At 45.0% G+C, this 18,579-nt stretch overlaps 1 protein-coding gene across 1 annotated transcript in view; it reads left to right on the top strand.

Annotated features, from left to right (window-relative positions):
- ITGB5 (integrin subunit beta 5) overlaps positions 1 to 18,579 on the top strand; it is a 129,664-nt gene that overhangs the window by 49,022 nt on the left and 62,063 nt on the right. The window contains exons 6-9 of the mRNA XM_038422629.2: positions 2,308 to 2,469; positions 4,276 to 4,371; positions 5,675 to 5,764; positions 10,677 to 10,811. Of these exons, the coding sequence (XP_038278557.1) occupies positions 2,308 to 2,469; positions 4,276 to 4,371; positions 5,675 to 5,764; positions 10,677 to 10,811 (483 nt within the window). The remainder of the gene's footprint in view (positions 1 to 2,307; positions 2,470 to 4,275; positions 4,372 to 5,674; positions 5,765 to 10,676; positions 10,812 to 18,579) is intronic.

Here is an 18,579-nt window from a genome sequence, read left to right as displayed (position 1 = left end):
AACATATAGTGTAGAGCACTTCACCACCCAGTGCCCTGCCTCCATTGGGGGAGTGCAGAGGGAGCAGTCCCTGTGCTCTCCTGAGCACAGACTGTTATTGTGTTTGGCCCTTATGCATAAGTAGCAAGGTATACTCCTGGCACTGTTCCACAGCCCATACTGCAGGCTCTCAGGTGAGCCAGTCAGAGAATGGCCTGAGTGAGCATTCTCTCCAGGTAGCTAGGAGGATTTCTCTGTTGAAGGATGTGCCTTCACTAATTAATGAATGTGTTTGATTGGCATCTGGGTATAGCCCAGCCTGGTAGTGAGCAGGCTCACTGCACAGCCCCACTCAAGTTATTGTGTCCTCACTAGTGCTGCACTCTCCCTGTGTGTCACTAGAACTTCTGGGGGCCTACCCCATGGTCCTTTGTGCAGAGATAAGCTGAGCTGCTGTATGATACTTTCCCTGTGAATTGTGAGAGAACATGTCTGTCCTTTTGGGCACATGAGGGAATTGTGGGAAGGCACTGGAGGACTATCAGTGCTTGTGTGGTTTAGCCCCAGACCCCTGTCCTCACTGGAAAGTGGGCAGGTTATCAGCCCAAGTGAAAGCACCGCTTGAGTTTTAGCTCCCAGCTCCAGATGAGTCAGCTAATCTGGGTGTAAAACACCACCAAACTTGGATGGGAGGGTTTTGTGTGCAGACAGGAGGAGAGCTAGTGTGGTGGCCTTGGTTCAAGAGAATCCCCAGACAGCTACCACATCCTAGCCTCCATCTAATGGCTACTGAAACCAGGTGGGCTGAGAAGCTACTAGAGCTATAGCCCCAGCCAAGGCACCACCCACAGGAGCTGTGATTGGAGGATTACCCAGCTTCACTGATTGGTCCAACTACTCTATTTAAGCCAGGAGGCGGAATAGGAAGTTCGTCTGAATAACAAGGTGGTTCCCTGTGGTGCTCCATTGGACCATGCTTGTGTCTGTCTCTTGCACCCGGCTTCCTGGTCTGCTTCTGGCTCCTGCCTTACCCCACCTTCACTCCTATTTCCACCGTGCTCCTGCACCATGCTTAATCCTTGCCTCTCCTCCTGCCCTTATGCCTCAACTCCAGTCTTCAGTGACCAGTCCTGGGTCTGACCCTGGCCTCTGATTTCTGTCCCTGAGTCTGGCTTGACCCTTGCCTCTGGCATTTGGCATCTGATCTTGGCTCTGACCCTCAGCTTTGATCTGGCTTGACTCCTGGCTCTGGTAACTGACAGTTGACTCTGGTGATGAGCCTTGGCTTTGTTCCCCAACCTGGCTGCCTGCACTGCCCACTAGAACAGACTCCTGCTCTAATTACTAGGCCAGACCGCCTACATCCTGGTCCATAACAGTTAGGGATAAATAAGGCTCTGATTTTAGCAGGGAAATTTTTAGTTAATTTCATAGCAGAGGTGCAGGAAGAAAAGGATCAGTGATGGAAAGGCACCAAATAATGTAACTTCCACTACATCAACAGACACACCTACGCCACACTCACCCCATAATGACAGCTCCTGTCCCATGTGTCTGGACCTGGCTCTCTACCCCAGGAATTGCGACCTGGTGCACAGGATCACAATGCCACTTGGCTTGGGGACCTAATCAAATGTGTTTTTACAGTCACTGCCAAGATTTCATGAATGTTGCTCAAATTCATGATTTCTCTGACCACCATGACCTCGGTGACAAAGTTGTAGCCCTACGATGACACCAAGTAAGAGCCCAGATTAACTCTGAAGTGAAAAACCTACGCTGAGTTTGTGTATGGGGTGTATGTGCTATATGGGTAGAGACCTCGTCTGGTGTATTACACCTCAGAATAGCTTTTTATGACCAGTATTTAATGAAAATGCCATCCATTATGAGTATAGCTCTCACTATCGCTCCATGCTGTTTGCAGCAGCATGACAATTTCATGTTGCTGAGGAAACAAGATCAGATTTACTGTGTTTGGAGGAATTTGGAAGGTCTCCTTTGGCTATAAAAGCAGCTGAAACGCTTATTCTTGGAGCAGCATAGAGAGGGTCTGGTGGATGGTTCACTTATGTACATACCTCCTAGTGCCTTTTTAAATAACCTTACTTGAAAGAAATGTTGGAAAATGGCACCCAAAGGGGTTCCTGAGTTTTATCTCTGGTCAGGAGTTGGCTGACAGGCCTGCAATATCCTTTTAATCAGTGATAACAGAGACTCCTCTGTTGTATGGAAGTGGGGTTGGGACAATAAACAGCACAACCTGAGAAGCACTTGGCTCAGAAGAGGAGACTGATGGCTCTCTCTCCTGGTTTTGTTTCCACCCAGGAGAAGATTGGCTGGCGGAAAGAGGCCTCTCATTTGCTGGTCTTCACAACAGACGATGTGCCACACATAGCACTGGACGGGAAGTTAGGTGGACTGGTCCAGCCACATGATGGGCAGTGTCACCTGAATGAGGCAAACGAATACAGTGCGTCCAACCAGCTGGTGAGAATAAACCACAGTGCCTCCTATGTGCTGGGTTCCCTTTTTATTGGGCGCTTCGACACCTTTGAGTGTCAGCAAATTCCTTGCATTTATTTGATTTCAAAATACCTCTATTAAAAGAGCTGATCTTGCAGGTTGTAGTACCCTTTGACAGATGTCAACAACTTTCACTCCCTACTACCCTGGCGGCTTCATTTCAGTCGGCAGTCTACAGGTGAAAGACTCCTCTTGCACTGTCAAGTCCCTGAGCCATCATAGAATATCAGGGTTGGAAGGGACCTCAAGAGGTCATCTAGTCCAACCCCCAGCTCAAAGCAGGACCAATCCCCAATTTTTTTTGCCTCAGATCCCTAAATGGCCCCCTCAAGGACTGAACTCACAAACCTGGGTTTAGCAGGCCAATGCTCAAACCACTGAGCTATCCCTCCCATCCAGTCCCCTTGTTTCCTGTAGCATCCAAAAATGGCAAAACAGACTTTCAAGCTTGCAGACCCCTCAGGGTTAGTTGCACTCAGGAAAGGTTCATTTGACATCCCAAATCAAGGCAAGATTTGTCCACAGAGTGTAAAGAAAATGTAAAATGTCATACTCCTCTTCTAGTATTTGTGCAGTAGATTGTCTGTCATCTCTTCAGTGTAGGGCCTGTGTGTACAGTATCTAGCACAATGTGGCCCTGTTCCTGACTGGGGCTTCTGGGTCTAATAGTTATATAAATATTAAATGATAATAGACAAAGTAACCTTTCTTTTTCTTTGGAAATTATAAGTGAGTCAGCAGAGGAGACTGTAGGTTACTTCCTGGGTGAATGAGTCCTTTTCTGCTGTGTAATTATCAAGTTTTTCTGCAGATCTACGCTTTATTCTACTGCTTAGAAACCCTAATGATTGTTGTGTTCCTGAATGTACATAGAAGGTTCCCCAACCTCATTATGCCAGGCTTTCCTGGCTGGCTGCCTTATGATGATAGGCTGGAGTCCTTGAAGCAAGCTAATTTTTGTTTTGCCTGTTTGAATTGTAACAAATAAAATTACATTTCCATTGGTCACTCCTACTTTCTGTGTATTGGTGTGGCGTTATATTGTGAACGGGCTTCCATGTTTTTCATTTCACTGGCTACAAATTAAACTTGATCAGTTTGCAAGTAAAAAGATGATGGGATTTTCTCCCCTAACTGCAAACTCAGCCTGGGATCTGAAATTCCAGCCAATCTCTTTCTGTCATCTTCATTTAATCAACACAATGAAGATCCTGCAAATGGTCTGCTGATGCTGTGCAGGGCCACATAGAATCCATCTCACTCCCCCACATCTGTGTGGGCTTTGCAGGGCTAAAGTTAAAACTCTGATGTTAAGCTGCTTATTTTCTTGACATTACTCTAAGACACAAGGCACAGACAATGGATTTTACCACTTTCAGGGCAAAATAATGTCAGATCTCTCTCTCTCTCTGCAGTAGATTTCCCATGACAACAACCCCAAATAATGGCCTCATCTCCCTTCCTTGAAGATAGCAACTAATTTAAATCCATGCACTCACTGATGGCAAAGTAAAGAGTGAGGAGTTCAGTGTTTCAGATGGATTGTTTGCTGTAGCTGATTTTGTTGGCACTTGCATGTGATAGGTGTGTAAGAAGTACATGTACAGAGAGAATATGTCACTTTTCTGGCTATAACTATACTATAAGGACTCTGCATAAGAATAAAACATGCTGTGTTTCCATAAGGAAATTTGCTGCTCTAGTTAGAATAAACATTAAATTGCTCTTTGTTTCTGTGTCACAAATGAGTCTTTCCGATCTGTTTACTAGGATTATCCTTCCCTGGCACTTCTTGGGGAGAAACTGGATGAAAACAACATTCATCTCATATTTGCTGTGACAAAAGCTCATTATATCCTTTACAAGGTAAGTGCTGTTGAACCACCCAGCAGGGAGATGGTTCTTATGTGATCAATTGTCAGGGAAAGAGCCGTTAGTGACACTTGGAATAGTCTTCCTTCCAACAGGAATAGAATGAAGCAGGCTGGTGTGGGAGGAAAGGAGGAAAAACTCTGAATTAAATACATGTGAGCGAGAGCTGTGCTATAAAGCCTGGAAATTCTTGCATAAGTTGAACTCACCCAGTTGTGCCTCTGCAGTTTTCCAGTTCATTTACAAAGTCTGGTCGTTTCAGTGAAAAGCACGTAAGCGTCTTAAAGTAAACAGATATACGTTTATGATCATGTGAATACCTAAAATAGACTCTGGCCTGATCTTGATTTTAGGAAAGTTGCCAACCATACAGCATCTGAGAGAGCAGACACCTGTTCACCCCACTGCTATTACTTAATCCCATTACCTAAGAACGCATGGTGTTTCTGCCCAGCTGTATTTTTCCATCACTAAATCCAGAGCTTTCAAGCAAAAAATATTTTTTCTGAGGGAATTCAAATAGTATCTGGGCTAAAACACATGTAGAGTTTATATGCTCAGTCTTAAGTATTTCTAGAAAGCACCCAAACTGGGTCTGGATTCCTTGCGCCACTGCCGCCTTTTTAATTTTTATTTTTTAAAGGAAACCAGGCTGTTCATCATAAAAAATAAAACGGAGAGGGGAAATGGTTGCATGGAAGGTGCTCTCATAAATGTTTGCATCCAGGTTTTAAAAAAACACCTTATCCCAGAAATTCATCCCTGGCACTAAAGCAAGACAATCGTAAATGCTGGTAATTTCAAAATCATGCTAGTAACCCACAGAGAGCTAAATGGCTTATTATCTCATTCTCCACACCCTTTTCAGTGCAGACTAGCATATTCACCAGAGTGGTCTCCGATGCAATCCAAGGCTTGCTTCTTGTATGGCAGGAATGTGTGCCAAATTCTGCACTCATTTGCAGAAGTGCAAATCCACTGGATCTTGCTCCATCTAATGGGTGTGGGCCTTGGTTGGTTGGGAGTGGGTTACTGATCATTATTTGGCCAGTTTCTTTGGCTATAGATTTTGATTAGCATTTTATGGATCCATAATGCTCCTATTTCCTTTGTGAAGCGCCCCAGATTAAAATTACACTGTATCATGTACTCTAACTAATAGATTCTGGGCAAAACTGTGTCCTCCATCCCATGCAAGCAACAATTGAGGTTAATGGCTACACTGGTGGAATTGAGAGCACAATTTAACCCATACTCTGTATTTCATTTTGTGAATCTTTCTGTGTTTGTTTTTAAGAATTTTACAGCACTAATTCCCGGAACGACAGTGGAGATTTTACATCAAGACTCCAACAACATTATCCAGCTGATAGTCAAGGCATACAATGTAAGTTTCTCTTTTACATTAACATTTCAGCTGATGTGTAGTAAAAACTGAGTTCAGTTTAACTTGCTTATTCCTCCCTTGTGGGCTCCACCCGTAATTGGTTCCTTCTGAACCAGCTGTTTGTAGGACCAGAACTATCACTGGAGCTGCTGCTTCCACCCTGCAGGGATTGTAGTGTCTGGGTCAGACTCAGGATGAGGTTGTTTGTGCTGGTTTCACACCCTGTCTATCTTAGATACTTATACAGTGCCCCTTACTGTAGTATTTGATCCCCTTACAGTTTTGAATGTATTTATCCTCTTAACACCCCGTGAGACAGGGAACTGCTCTTATCCCCATTTTACAGATGGAGAACTGAGGCACAGTGAGACTAAGGGCTTGTCTACCCGAACGTGGCAAGCTGGGCTGTGACTCTACCCTGCACTAGCCTGCCATGCACTAACCGTTCGTGTTGACCATGTTGACGTGCATTAACATTTTGTTAATGCGCTTTGATCTAATTCTAGTGCTCTTTGAAAAAGGACTAATCAAAGCACATTAATGAACTGCTAACGTGTCAGCAGGGCCCATATGGACAGCCAGTGCATGGCAGGCTAACAGAGGGTAGCTTTCTCTCTTCCTGAGTATTGCTATCCATAAATCAGAGCACCCTGATGGTGGTAAAGCCAGTGATATCTTAGCTAGTGTGTCTTTGTCAGGCAGCTCACTGTGGGCCTGATCCAGCTCTGTGACACTCAGAGCATCCTAGTGCCAGAGGGTAAGGGGCTCACTGGTATCAGGTAATGAGTTTCAGCTGGCCTGACTAATTCAGTGTGCCCCAACTCATTGTGGTTTCAATCTGTATCTAAAAGATGTCCTGTAACATGTCATTGGAAAACTAATATCTCCCTGATCATTAATATTCTAGTGTGATGTATGTATGCAGTGTGCAGGGCTTAAATTCTCTTAGAGTATTTCCTGGAGCTCCAGGGCTCGGGGCTTCAGCCCCGCAACCCCCCTTAATATGTCTCATGGCCCCCCAGAGGTTTGAAAATATTTACCAGGGCTTTGCTCCAGACAGCTCCAGCTGAATTTAAGCCCTGGCGGTGTGTATTAAGAGTTATGGATAAATGCTGGAATGCTGACTAAACTGTGTTTAAGCCAGGCATGTCACGGGGAGTTGATAAACAGGTCTTCCTAGACAAAGGAATGTGTATTTGCTTCTCTGACCAGCCCAGCTGTCAGGCAGAGACATTGAAGGTCCATTAAGATATTAGGTAAACAAAACTGTCAAGCTAACCTATGGGGAGGAGACAGCATGGCAACTACACCTTGGTCTGGGTTTTACTTTTCAAAGCATACATTGCAAAGTTTTACTGGTCTCTGAAGAGGTGTGGAAAGGGGGCCTGAACCTCAAGTGATGAGCAATTGAATCAACTGATTGTAGACAATATTGCTGTACTATAAAAGTATAACGAGTGAGGTGTTTTATGACTACCTATGGCAACTGGTGGTTGACATTGTGAATTGTATGTATTAACACTACATAAAGAATTATGGATACTCATGGATATTAGGCCTGTCAGTCTGTGCCCAAACAAAGCCGGAAATGGGTCTCTCCCAGACAGAGAACATCACACTGGTTTCAGAGTAGCAGCCGTGTTAGTCTGTATTCGCAAAAAGAAAAGGAGTACTTGTGGCACCTTAGAGACTAACAAATTTATTAGAGCATAAGCTTTCGTGAGCTACAGCTCACTTCATCGGATGAATCCGATGCATGAATGATGAATCCGATGCATCCGATGAAGTGAGCTGTAGCTCACGAAAGCTTATGCTCTAATAAATTTGTTAGTCTCTAAGGTGCCACAAGTACTCCTTTTCTTTTTGAGAACATCACACTGTCTCCTATGTAAATTAAGCTTCCTAGAATCAAAACCATGGAAGCCTTATGTACGTACAGGGGGAGGGGAAACCCACAGGAAGGGGAAAACAAAATGAGGTCATCCTGCCTCTTGAAACAAGGTCATTGAACTTTGGAAGATATAAGCTGAGACAGAAGGCCATTTTAACATCTTATCACTAGACAGACACAAGGAAACAGAGCTCTTGCAAGCCGAGAAAGAAGTCCTTCAACCAAGAGGGGATTGAGATCTTTGGGAACTGAATATAGGTAAGAAACCTGCTTAGGCAAAGTTCTTTCAAGTAGGAAGACCAGGGAAGCCAGCATCTTGCACTTCTGTCCTGAGGGAAAGTCAGCCATGGCTAGGAAGAAGGAAGATTAGTGAGATTTCCCTCAATCCTTTCTCCCTCTCTGGTGCTTCCCTGTTTATTTTCCATATCAAACTTTCACTGTATAAGCCACAAATGGATTCCCTCCACCTCTTGTTCCTCTCTTACTACTCTCAATCTGGCATCTGACAGTCCAGCTGTGTTCTTTCTATCTTGCACATCACCACCAGCCACCAATCACTTCACATTTGTCTGTTACTTTGAGGAAGCATGAGGTGAAATAGAACTTGTCTGACTCTTCTACAGCTATAGAAGCTATGTAGTGTTGCTGATTTAAAAACCAACAACATGCATTTGTCAGTAAGGATATCATAGAATCCTAGAAATAAGAGAAAAGACCCCCTAAGCTATCTTGTGAGCAGCGTGGGGTTGTTCTCCCCAGTCTGCACTTCAGTGCTCTGTTCAGTCTGGTTTTAAATGAGTATGCTATTGAGAGCTCCCACCAGTCCCGTAAGGGTATGTCTTCACTGCAAATAAAAGGTGTATTCTTGACTCAGTTTAGCTAACCCACATTAGCTAACTCGGGTTAAAATAGCAGTACAGACAGGGGAACTCCGCTTTTAACTGGCGTTAGTAGCTTGAGTTCAACTCCAAGCTCCTTTATAGGCTGGAACTGGAACTGCTAACCCAAGTTAAAAACAGACTTGCCATATCTTCACTGCTTTTTTAACTCAAGTTAGTTAATCTAAGAACTGACACCCCCCCCCCCAGTGTAGACAGATCCTCAGAGACATCAGAGTCTAATAGCTATGGGGGCACCATAGAGCGTATGCGTCTCCTGGCTTATTGGGCTTATTGGGTACGTGAGATAACACCAAGTGGTTAAATGAGAGTTAGGAAAGGATACTGGCTGGAGTATTCCAAGTGCTGATAGAAAAATGCCAAGACAGCTTTTCTCCAGCTCTTTAAATAGACTCAGTCTTGATCAAGTGATAACTCAGTGTATTTACATTACTGATAGTTAGTCTCCCTTCTAGGATTCAGCTGGCTGCTGACTTTTCCCAGATCAGGAAGAAGAGATAGCACATTATTCTGACAGGTCAATGTTCATTTTTGTGAGATTAATTTTAGGGGGAGTGGGTTGGCAGATGTGTGTGGAGTGCATTTGAACTTTATAGAAACATGCTGTGTTCAGACTCCAAGTAATAGAACCTCTGCAGGGGCTGTAATGTGAACCCATGAACCTGACAGCACAATCCAGACTCCAGACAGGAAATAGTTTCCTATATTACAACATAGATATGGGAAGTTAGGGTTTTTTGTCTTGGGTTGTTCAGATTTGCATGGTCTAAACCAGTTTCTTCCCTGCTGCTTTCCAAAAGCATTAGCCTTTTGCTAGCGTTGCCTTTCAGTGTGAACACAGAGTTCATTAGCAGACTGATTGGCCATGGTGTTAAGCCAGAGTGGGTTGGAGAACCACCAGAGCATTAGTAGAGCTGATCAAAACAATTTTATGCACCAAAATATTCCTTGACAAAAAAAATTTATTTTGATTTTTTCTGATCAGAAACAAACAAGAAACTTGGTTTCAAATAAGTATTTCAAAATGAAATGAATAGTTTGGTTTCAGTTTGACTTAAAATGTCCCGGTTGGGGGATGGGGGAGAAAGGGCAGGAAGAAGAGTATAAGAGAGGGATGAGGAACCCTCCCCCAACCCTTCAAATCTGAAAATGGAAAAGAAACACAGTTCTTTAGCCTGAAATGTTCTGAAATTAAACAAAATGAAAATTTTCTTTTTAGTTCTCAACAAAAATTCCCATAGAAAACCTGACATGACATCTTTCAACAGAAAAATTTCAAAACTTGTCTGTTCCCCTCCCCCCCCCCCTTCCCTCTGAGAAATATTTTCTCTGGAAAACTATTGGTTTTCTGATCAGCATTGTTAATCAGCGAGCTAATACAGTACAATTGCTGGCATGATAATTCTGACTTGGTAAAGTTTTCCACACCCTTTCCACAGATGTAAATGACGTCTCAGGGTGCAAGAGAGTGAAGAATCAGGCCCTGTATTTTAATAACAGTAATTTTATACAGGAGAGTTATGGATGTTCAGGCCAGATGCTGACCTTCTCCTCAGAGGTAGACCTCAGAGCCCATTCATACTCCAGAGCAGTTTTTCTTCCTGGCACAGAAATATCTGTTTTAAGATCTAGTTAACATCTCTGCATTCCAGTCACATTGTGCACAAATAATCCTCAGGTATATTAGTCTGTGATTTGAATATGCAGCATTATGGAGACATGCACAGTACTGTCCTCGATCCACCATAAAACTTCCAGCTGATGTCTTTGGGATACGAGCCATGTTTTATCAGTCCTTTACTTTTCAATGGAAAAAATACCTTTTGTGACTGTTTGAAGATGACTATCCTTTCTGTGAAGGAGTGGGTGCATGTGTCTGAATGGATAGCTGCCCACAATCCTAGCTGTGCTGGTCAAAAGTACACTGAGCTGATACAATGTTACATATACACATGTGTGCATGCATTATTTTTTAATTTTTTTTTAATATATATATATATAGATGCCCAGCCACACTGAGCACAGTATAAGAACGTCAATAGACTAGGAAGAACCACATGCACAAGAAAGATGCCTGCTGATTTTAGTAATCTGATGGGTTTCTTTTCTGTTTGCTTTCTAGAGTATTCGGTCTAAAGTAGAATTAACTGTTTGGGACAGTCCTGAGGATGTCAGCCTGACCTTCACAGCTACGTGCCAAGACGGTTTGTTGTATCCTGGACTCAGGAAGTGTGCAGATCTCAAAATAGGAGACACAGTAAGTTTGATTTTTGCATCTTCATTAGATGGGTTGTTGTGATATTCTGTGATCTTCTGGGAGTCACTTTACTCTTTTTTGCCTATTGTTCCCCTCCGTTAAATGGATAATAATTCTTGCCTTCCTCCTTTGGGCAACATACTGAGGCCTAATTAATGTTGAAATCCTCTGGTGACGGTACCACAAAAGTGCTAAGAGATGGTGGCTTTGTGAGAAGTAAATCAATTCAAGGTCAACTCTGACCTCAGAATGAGGGAAAACAGGCGTCTTGTTTTCAATCACATGCATGGAGTTTTCTTGAGCATTTTATGGACTGTGAAAGGCAGGAATAGACTCTGATCCCAGGCATCTGTGTCATCTTCTTACCTATCTCCTTTTATTTCCTCAACTCTCTCTATCTCTTCAGGTATTACAAATGTTATTGTGATCATGTCTGAGATCCTTAGTCTTCTGTCTCTCCCAAAACTCAATCACTTACCAGTATTCCATTTCAATGACCTTCTACAGTATTTCAAAAAGTGAGAAACGTACAAAAAGCTATTCACGCGTGGATGGCACTATTATGTCATTTGGTGAATCTGAGATATAACTCGAGATGACGCTGTGGGGTAAAAACACAGCTCGCCCCTATATGCTAACATTTTCCAATATTGGACTCTGTTGTGCGCTAATTAATAAATAGGAAAGCTTAGCTCTGCTTGTCTTAAAGTTGCATGTTTGTAAGATAAATGAGTTGATCAACTATGTCAAGTCGGTTTTCAGGACATTTAGGGAAATGTTGCAACATGATAAATTACTAGAAAAGACAAAGGATGAAACTTTTGAGCCAAAATCAGGATAAGATCAGAAAGATGTTTTTGTTTTCAGCTTTCAGTTCTCCTAGGAGGATTTAGTGGTTGGGTCTTTGGTCTTTTTCTTTCCTATTGACAATCCCCTGAGTGGACAGTAAGGCCTGCAACATGGCATCTCCTGAGGAAATAATTGTCCTCTGGTAGTGAAAGATTGTTCTTGGTTCTTTCCAAGCCTGACTTGACAGAACAAGGAGTAATGGTCTCAAGTTGCAGTGTGGGGGGGTCTAGGTTAGATATTAGTAAACACTATTTCACTAGGAGGGTGGTGAAGCACTGGAATGGGTTACCTAGGGAGGTGGTGGAATCTCCATCCTTAGAGATTTTTATGGTCAGGCTTGACAAAGCCGTGGCTGGGATGATTTAGTTGGGGTTGGTCCTGCTTTGAGCAGGGGGTTGGACTAGATGACCTCCTGAGGTCTCTTCCAACCCTAAACGTCTGTGACTCTATTATACTGTTTGGACATGATAGACTCAGTACTTTGCTACACAAATTTCAAGGGATAAACAGTCCTTAAGACATGTGTTGTCTTGGACTTGCTACTCTATCCTAGTCCATTTCTATCTGGCATGCAAAACAGGAGGCTGAACTTCAGACAGCCAGATTGTCAGTGGGTATAAATCATCATGGAGCCATCAAGTCAATGGAGCCAGGCCATCTTACATCAGCAGAGAATCTTATCCTCAGTGATATATTTCACTGATGCATGGAGTAGCTGAATGCCATTATTCTATTTTTCTTATTTTAGAAGAATTACAGATTTTTCCTGAGGTTAAGAGTAAATCAGTGCTTGGAATGTTAAAAAGCTTTGAAACATAAATGATGTTTAAACATGTTACCAAAAAATAAGAATTCTGGGGACTTGGACTGTTAATGAAAAGGACGGTTTCAGCATTTCTAGCTGATTTACCTGTTTTTTAAATCAATGGGCAAAGTGCATCTCTGATGCAACTCCACCAATATCAGCTGAGTTACACTGGAATGGATTTAGCCCATTGTGACTAAAATCTTTGTACTCAAACTCAGACTGTGGCGGCTGGCATTTCTGTTGTAAGAACGGGGTAGTGAGGGAGGGGGAGGTACAGAGAATATTCCCTCTTTAATTTGAAGCTGCATATGAGACCCAACACCGTCAAAATATAACAAAGGAAAGAAACAAGTTGTTTCATTTGTTGGAGTTGTTTTTTTGTTTTGCCAGTTATTTTTGTGAAAAGGTCACATATCATCTTTGCACCAGTCTCCAGCCATTCCCTTTTGTGTTAACAATTCGGATTGTGGTAGATAGAGGTGGATTAATCAGATAATCTAATCCATCCTCTAGCAAAGATAGCGCTAAGGATAGAGCTTTCAGTGAATCATCAGATGCGACGTTTGATCATGCTCACTATGGTTTGGCACATACATTAAGGTCCCTTCAGCTGCCATCTCATCCCCAGCGTACTCTGCAGAAAGCATTTTGCATTATGGGTTATGACTTGTTGGATAAGTGCAGGAAGGTAAAAGGAACATAATAACACTCAACTTGCTGAGGCTTAATGAGTGAGAGAGTTCCAAACAGTCTGGGGGAGGCAGCTTTCAGTAGTGTGTGGGATTTCTTTCTTTGCCATTTACAGGATTTTCTGGCACCTGCTTTTACAGCAGCAAGCTAGAATGGTAACACCAGGCTTCTGTGCAAGGACATACATTTGGGTCTGAGAGTGACATACTTCATAGCAAAGTACAGCTGGGAGGCAGGAAGTGGTCTTCTGAATCAAGTTTTTCTCTGTTCATCCCTCCACCTCCTGATAACCTCCGGCTACACGCTATGGCCTTCTGTCTTCCCACTGCTCCTGAAGAAGTTTTACTGCTTCATTTTATCTCCTGTTGCCCCTTGCCACAGAACTCTCTCCTTGTCTGCATCCAGCAACTGCCCTCTGTCATAGCCTTGAAACCCTCTATAAAGCCCACTCCTTCAAACAATCCTTCCTCCTCAATAATCTTCATGCCCTCCCTTTCATAGAATCATAGAATCATAGAATATCAGGGTTGGAAGGGACCCCAGAAGGTCATCTAGTCCAACCCCCTGCTCAAAGCAGGACCAAGTCCCAGTTAAATCATCCCAGCTAGGGCTTTGTCAAGCCTGACCTTAAAAACCTCTAAGGAAGGAGATTCTACCACCTCCCTAGGTAACGCATTCCAGTGTTTCACCACCCTCTTAGTGAAAAAGTTTTTCCTAATATCCAATCTAAACCTCCCCCATTGCAACTTGAGACCATTACTCCTCGTTCTGTCATCTGCTACCATTGAGAACAGTCTAGAGCCATCCTCTTTGAAACCCCCTTTCAGGTAGTTGAAAGCAGCTATCAAATCCCCCCTCATTCTTCTCTTCTGCAGACTAAACAATCCCAGCTCCCTCAGCCTCTCCTCATAAGTCATGTGCTCTAGACCCCTAATCATTTTCGTTGCCCTTCGTTGTACTCTTTCCAATTTATCCACATCCTTCCTGTAGTGTGGGGCCCAAAACTGGACACAGTACTCCAGATGAGGCCTCACCAGTGTCGAATAGAGGGGAACGATCACGTCCCTCGATCTGCTCGCTATGCCCCTACTTATACAACCCAAAATGCCATTGGCCTTCTTGGCAACAAGGGCACACTGCTGACTCATATCCAGCTTCTCGTCCACTGTCACCCCTAGGTCCTTTTCCGCAGAACTGCTGCCGAGCCATTCGGTCCCTAGTCTGTAGCGGTGCATTGGATTCTTCCATCCTAAGTGCAGGACCCTGCATTTATCCTTATTGAACCTCATTAGATTTCTTTTGGCCCAATCCTCCAATTTGTCTAGGTCCTTCTGTATCCTATCCCTACCCTCCAGCGTATCTACCACTCCTCCCAGTTTAGTATCATCCGCAAATTTGCTGAGAGTGCAATCCACACCATCCTCCAGATCATTTATGAAGATATTGAACAAAACGGGCCCCAGGACCGACCCCTGGGGCACTCCACTTGACACCGGCTGCCAACTAGACATGGAGCCATTGATCACTACCCGTTGAGCCCGACAATCTAGCCAGCTTTCTACCCACCTTATAGTGCATTCATCCAGCCCATACTTCCTTAACTTGCTGACAAGAATGCTGTGGGAGACCGTGTCAAAAGCTTTGCTAAAGTCAAGAAACAATACATCCACTGCTTTCCCTTCATCCACAGAACCAGTAATCTCATCATAAAAGGCGATTAGATTAGTCAGGCATGACCTTCCCTTGGTGAATCCATGCTGACTGTTCCTGATCACTTTCCTCTCCTCTAAGTGCTTCAGGATTGATTCTTTGAGGACCTGCTCCATGATTTTTCCAGGGACTGAGGTTAGGCTGACCGGCCTGTAGTTCCCAGGATCCTCCTTCTTCCCTTTTTTAAAGATGGGCACTACATTAGCCTTTTTCCAGTCATCCGGGACTTCCCCCGTTCGCCACGAGTTTTCAAAGATAATGGCCAAGGGCTCTGCAATCACAGCCGCCAATTCCTTCAGCACTCTCGGATGCAATTCGTCCGGCCCCATGGACTTGTGCACGTCCAGCTTTTCTAAATAGTCCCTAACCACCTCTATCTCTACAGAGGGCTGGCCATCTCTTCCCCATTTTGTGTTGCCCAGCACAGCAGTCTGGGAGCTGACCTTGTTAGTGAAAACAGAGGCAAAAAAAGCATTGAGTACATTAGCTTTTTCCACATCCTCTGTCACTAGCTTGCCTCCCTCATTCAGTAAGGGGCCCACACTTTCCTTGGCTTTCTTCTTGTTGCCAACATACCTGAAGAAACCCTTCTTGTTACTCTTGACATCTCTTGCTAGCTGCAGCTCCAGGTGCGATTTGGCCCTCCTGATATCTTTCCTACATGCCCGAGCAATATTTTTATACTCTTCCCTGGTCATATGTCCAAGCTTCCACTTCTTGTAAGCTTCTTTTTTATGTTTAAGATCCGCTAGGATTTCACCATTAAGCCAAGCTGGTCGCCTGCCATATTTACTATTCTTTCGACTCATCGGGATGGTTTGTCCCTGTAACCTCAACAGGGATTCCTTGAAATACAGCCAGCTCTCCTGGACTCCCTTCCCTTTCATGTTAGTCCCCCAGGGGATCCTGGCCATCTGTTCCCTGAGGGAGTCAAAGTCTGCTTTCCTGAAGTCCAGGGTCCGTATCCTGCTGCTTACCTTTCTTCCCTGCGTCAGGATCCTGAACTCAACCAACTCATGGTCACTGCCTCCCAGATTCCCATCCACTTTTGCTTCCCCCACTAATTCTACCCGGTTTGTGAGCAGCAGGTCAAGAAAAGCGCTCCCCCTAGTTGGCTCCCCTAGCACTTGCACCAGGAAATTGTCCCCTACGCTTTCCAAAAACTTCCTGGATTGTCTATGCACCACTGTATTGCTCTCCCAGCAGATATCAGGAAAATTAAAGTCACCCATGAGAATCAGGGCATGCGATCTAGTAGCTTCCGTGAGTTGCCGGAAGAAAGCCTCATCCACCTCATCCCCCTGGTCCGGTGGTCTATAGCAGACTCCCACCATGACATCACTCTTGTTGCACACACTTCTAAACTTAATCCAGAGACACTCAGGTTTTTCCACAGTTTCGTACCGGAGCTCTGAGCAGTCATACTGCTCCCTTACATACAGTGCTACTCCCCCACCTTTTCTGCCCTGCCTGTCCTTCCTGAACAGTTTATAACCATCCATGACTGTACTCCAGTCATGTGAGTTATCCCACCAAGTCTCTGTTATTCCAATCACGTCATAATTCCTTGACATCACCAGGACCTCCAGTTCTCCCTGCTTGTTTCCAAGGCTTTGTGCATTTGTATATAAGCACTTGAGATAACCTGTTGATCGCCCCTCATTCCCAGTATGAGGCAGGAGCCCTCCCCTCACAGACCTTCCTGCCTGTGCTTCCTCCCGGTATCCCGCTTTCCCACTTACCTCAGGGCTTTGGTCTCCTTCCCCCGGTGAACCTAGTTTAAAGCCCTCCTCACTAGGTTAGCCAGCCTGCTGGCAAAGATGTTCTTCCCTCTCTTCGTAAGATGGAGCCCGTCTCTGCCCAGCACTCCTCCTTCATGGAACACCATCCCATGGTCAAAGAATCCAAAGCCTTCTTTCCGACACCACCTGCGTAGCCATTCGTTGACCTCCACGATTCGACGGTCCCTACCCAGGCCTTTTCCTTCCACGGGGAGGATGGACGAGAACACCACTTGCGCCTCCAACTCCTTTATCCTTCTTCCCAGAGCCACATAGTCCGCAGTGATCCGCTCAAGGTCATTCTTGGCAGTATCATTGGTGCCCACGTGGAGAAGCAGGAAGGGGTAGCGATCCGAGGGCTTGATGAGTCTCGGCAGTCTCCCGTCACATCACGAATCTTAGCCCCTGGCAAGCAGCAGACTTCTCGGTTTTCCCGGTCAGGGCGGCAGATAGATGACTCAGTCCCCCGGAGGAGAGAGTCCCCGACCACCACCACCCGCCTTCTCCTCTTGGGAGTGGTGGTCGTGGAACCTCCAACCTCAGGACATCGCATCTCATGCCTCCCAACCAGCGGAGTCTCCTTCTGCTTTCTCCCCCCAGACATATCATCTGGTCCACTCTCCGCATTGGTACCTGTGGAGAGAACATGAAAGCGGTTAGTTACCTGTGTCTGTGTTACTGGAACCCGGACATTCCGCTTACCTCTTCTGGAGGTCACATGTTGCCAAGCTTCTTCACTGGCCTCTTGGCTCCTCTGTGCAACCTGCTCTACATCTTTAGAGCTTTGTGCCCCTAGAAGGCTATCCTGAGTTTGGTCCAGAAAATCCTCAGTCTCTCGTATACAACGCAGGGTCGTTACCTGTTGCTCCAGACCTTCAATCTTCTCTTCCAATATGGAGACCAGCTTGCACTTTGTACAGACAAAGTCGCTTCTGTCCTGTGGAAGAAAGACAAACATGGCACATCCAGTGCAGGTCACAACAGCTGAATTCCCCCCTTCCATATCACCTACCTACTACGGAGCTTCCTCAGAGACGTTGGCAAGATGTAAGCCTCAATGGGCTCACTCCAGGCGAACTCCCAGGCAAACTCCTGCTGTGAGCTGCTCTGCTGTCCCCGCTGCTCCGCTGCTCCGCTGCCGCTCAGCTGGTTCGCGAGGCTCCGGCTATTTTTAAACAGCCAGGCTTCCCTGACGCAAACACACAGACACCCTAATGCCCGCCCCCTGCAGGCTAGCAGCCAATCAGACACTCACTCAGGCTCCCTCCCAGCAAACACACGCTCGGATACTTCCTCAGCAAGCAAACACACACACTCGGATACTTACCAGTCCCAGGCAAACTCCTGCTGTGAGCTGCTCTGCTGTCCCCGCTGCTCCGCTGGTTCGCTGCCTTTCTTGAACTGCTACCCTGTGTCTTGTTTTGGATTTATCTTGTAAACTCTTAAAGGCAGGAAAACCCTCTGAGGCATACATTTGTCTATATTTGCAGTGTGCCATGGTCTGTTTTATGGTGCTACTACTAAGGTTGCTCTGTCTTGGCACAGGGGTTGGCAATCTGAATGGAATGCACTGGCTAATTCCTGTGAACAGTCTAGTGGTGTATAAATAGTGAATAACTGTCCGTTTCTAACTGAGTGTGAATCTCTGGGGAGATGGTCAGGGTTCCTCCATGTATCAGCCATAGATTGTGGACATGGTCTATCTTCCCTGCAGACTGAATGCACAGCCTCTCTGCAGAGATGCTAGCCCTTGCTGGCCCAGGAAGTGAGATAAAAACTAGGAGAAAGCATCATAATTTTGGGGATAAGGGGGGGAAAAACTACAAACGGCAGGCAGCACAGCATGAGCATTTCCTACCTAGGACAGAGAGTCAGGCAGATTAGTAATGAGAAGCCCCCCTGACGTGAACAGAGCACTAATGGGTCTGCT

The sequence above is a fragment of the Dermochelys coriacea genome, chromosome 11 (assembly GCF_009764565.3).
Source record: "Dermochelys coriacea isolate rDerCor1 chromosome 11, rDerCor1.pri.v4, whole genome shotgun sequence".
Classification (NCBI taxonomy): Eukaryota; Metazoa; Chordata; order Testudines; family Dermochelyidae; genus Dermochelys; species Dermochelys coriacea.
This window is presented reverse-complemented; position numbering and strand designations above follow the sequence as displayed.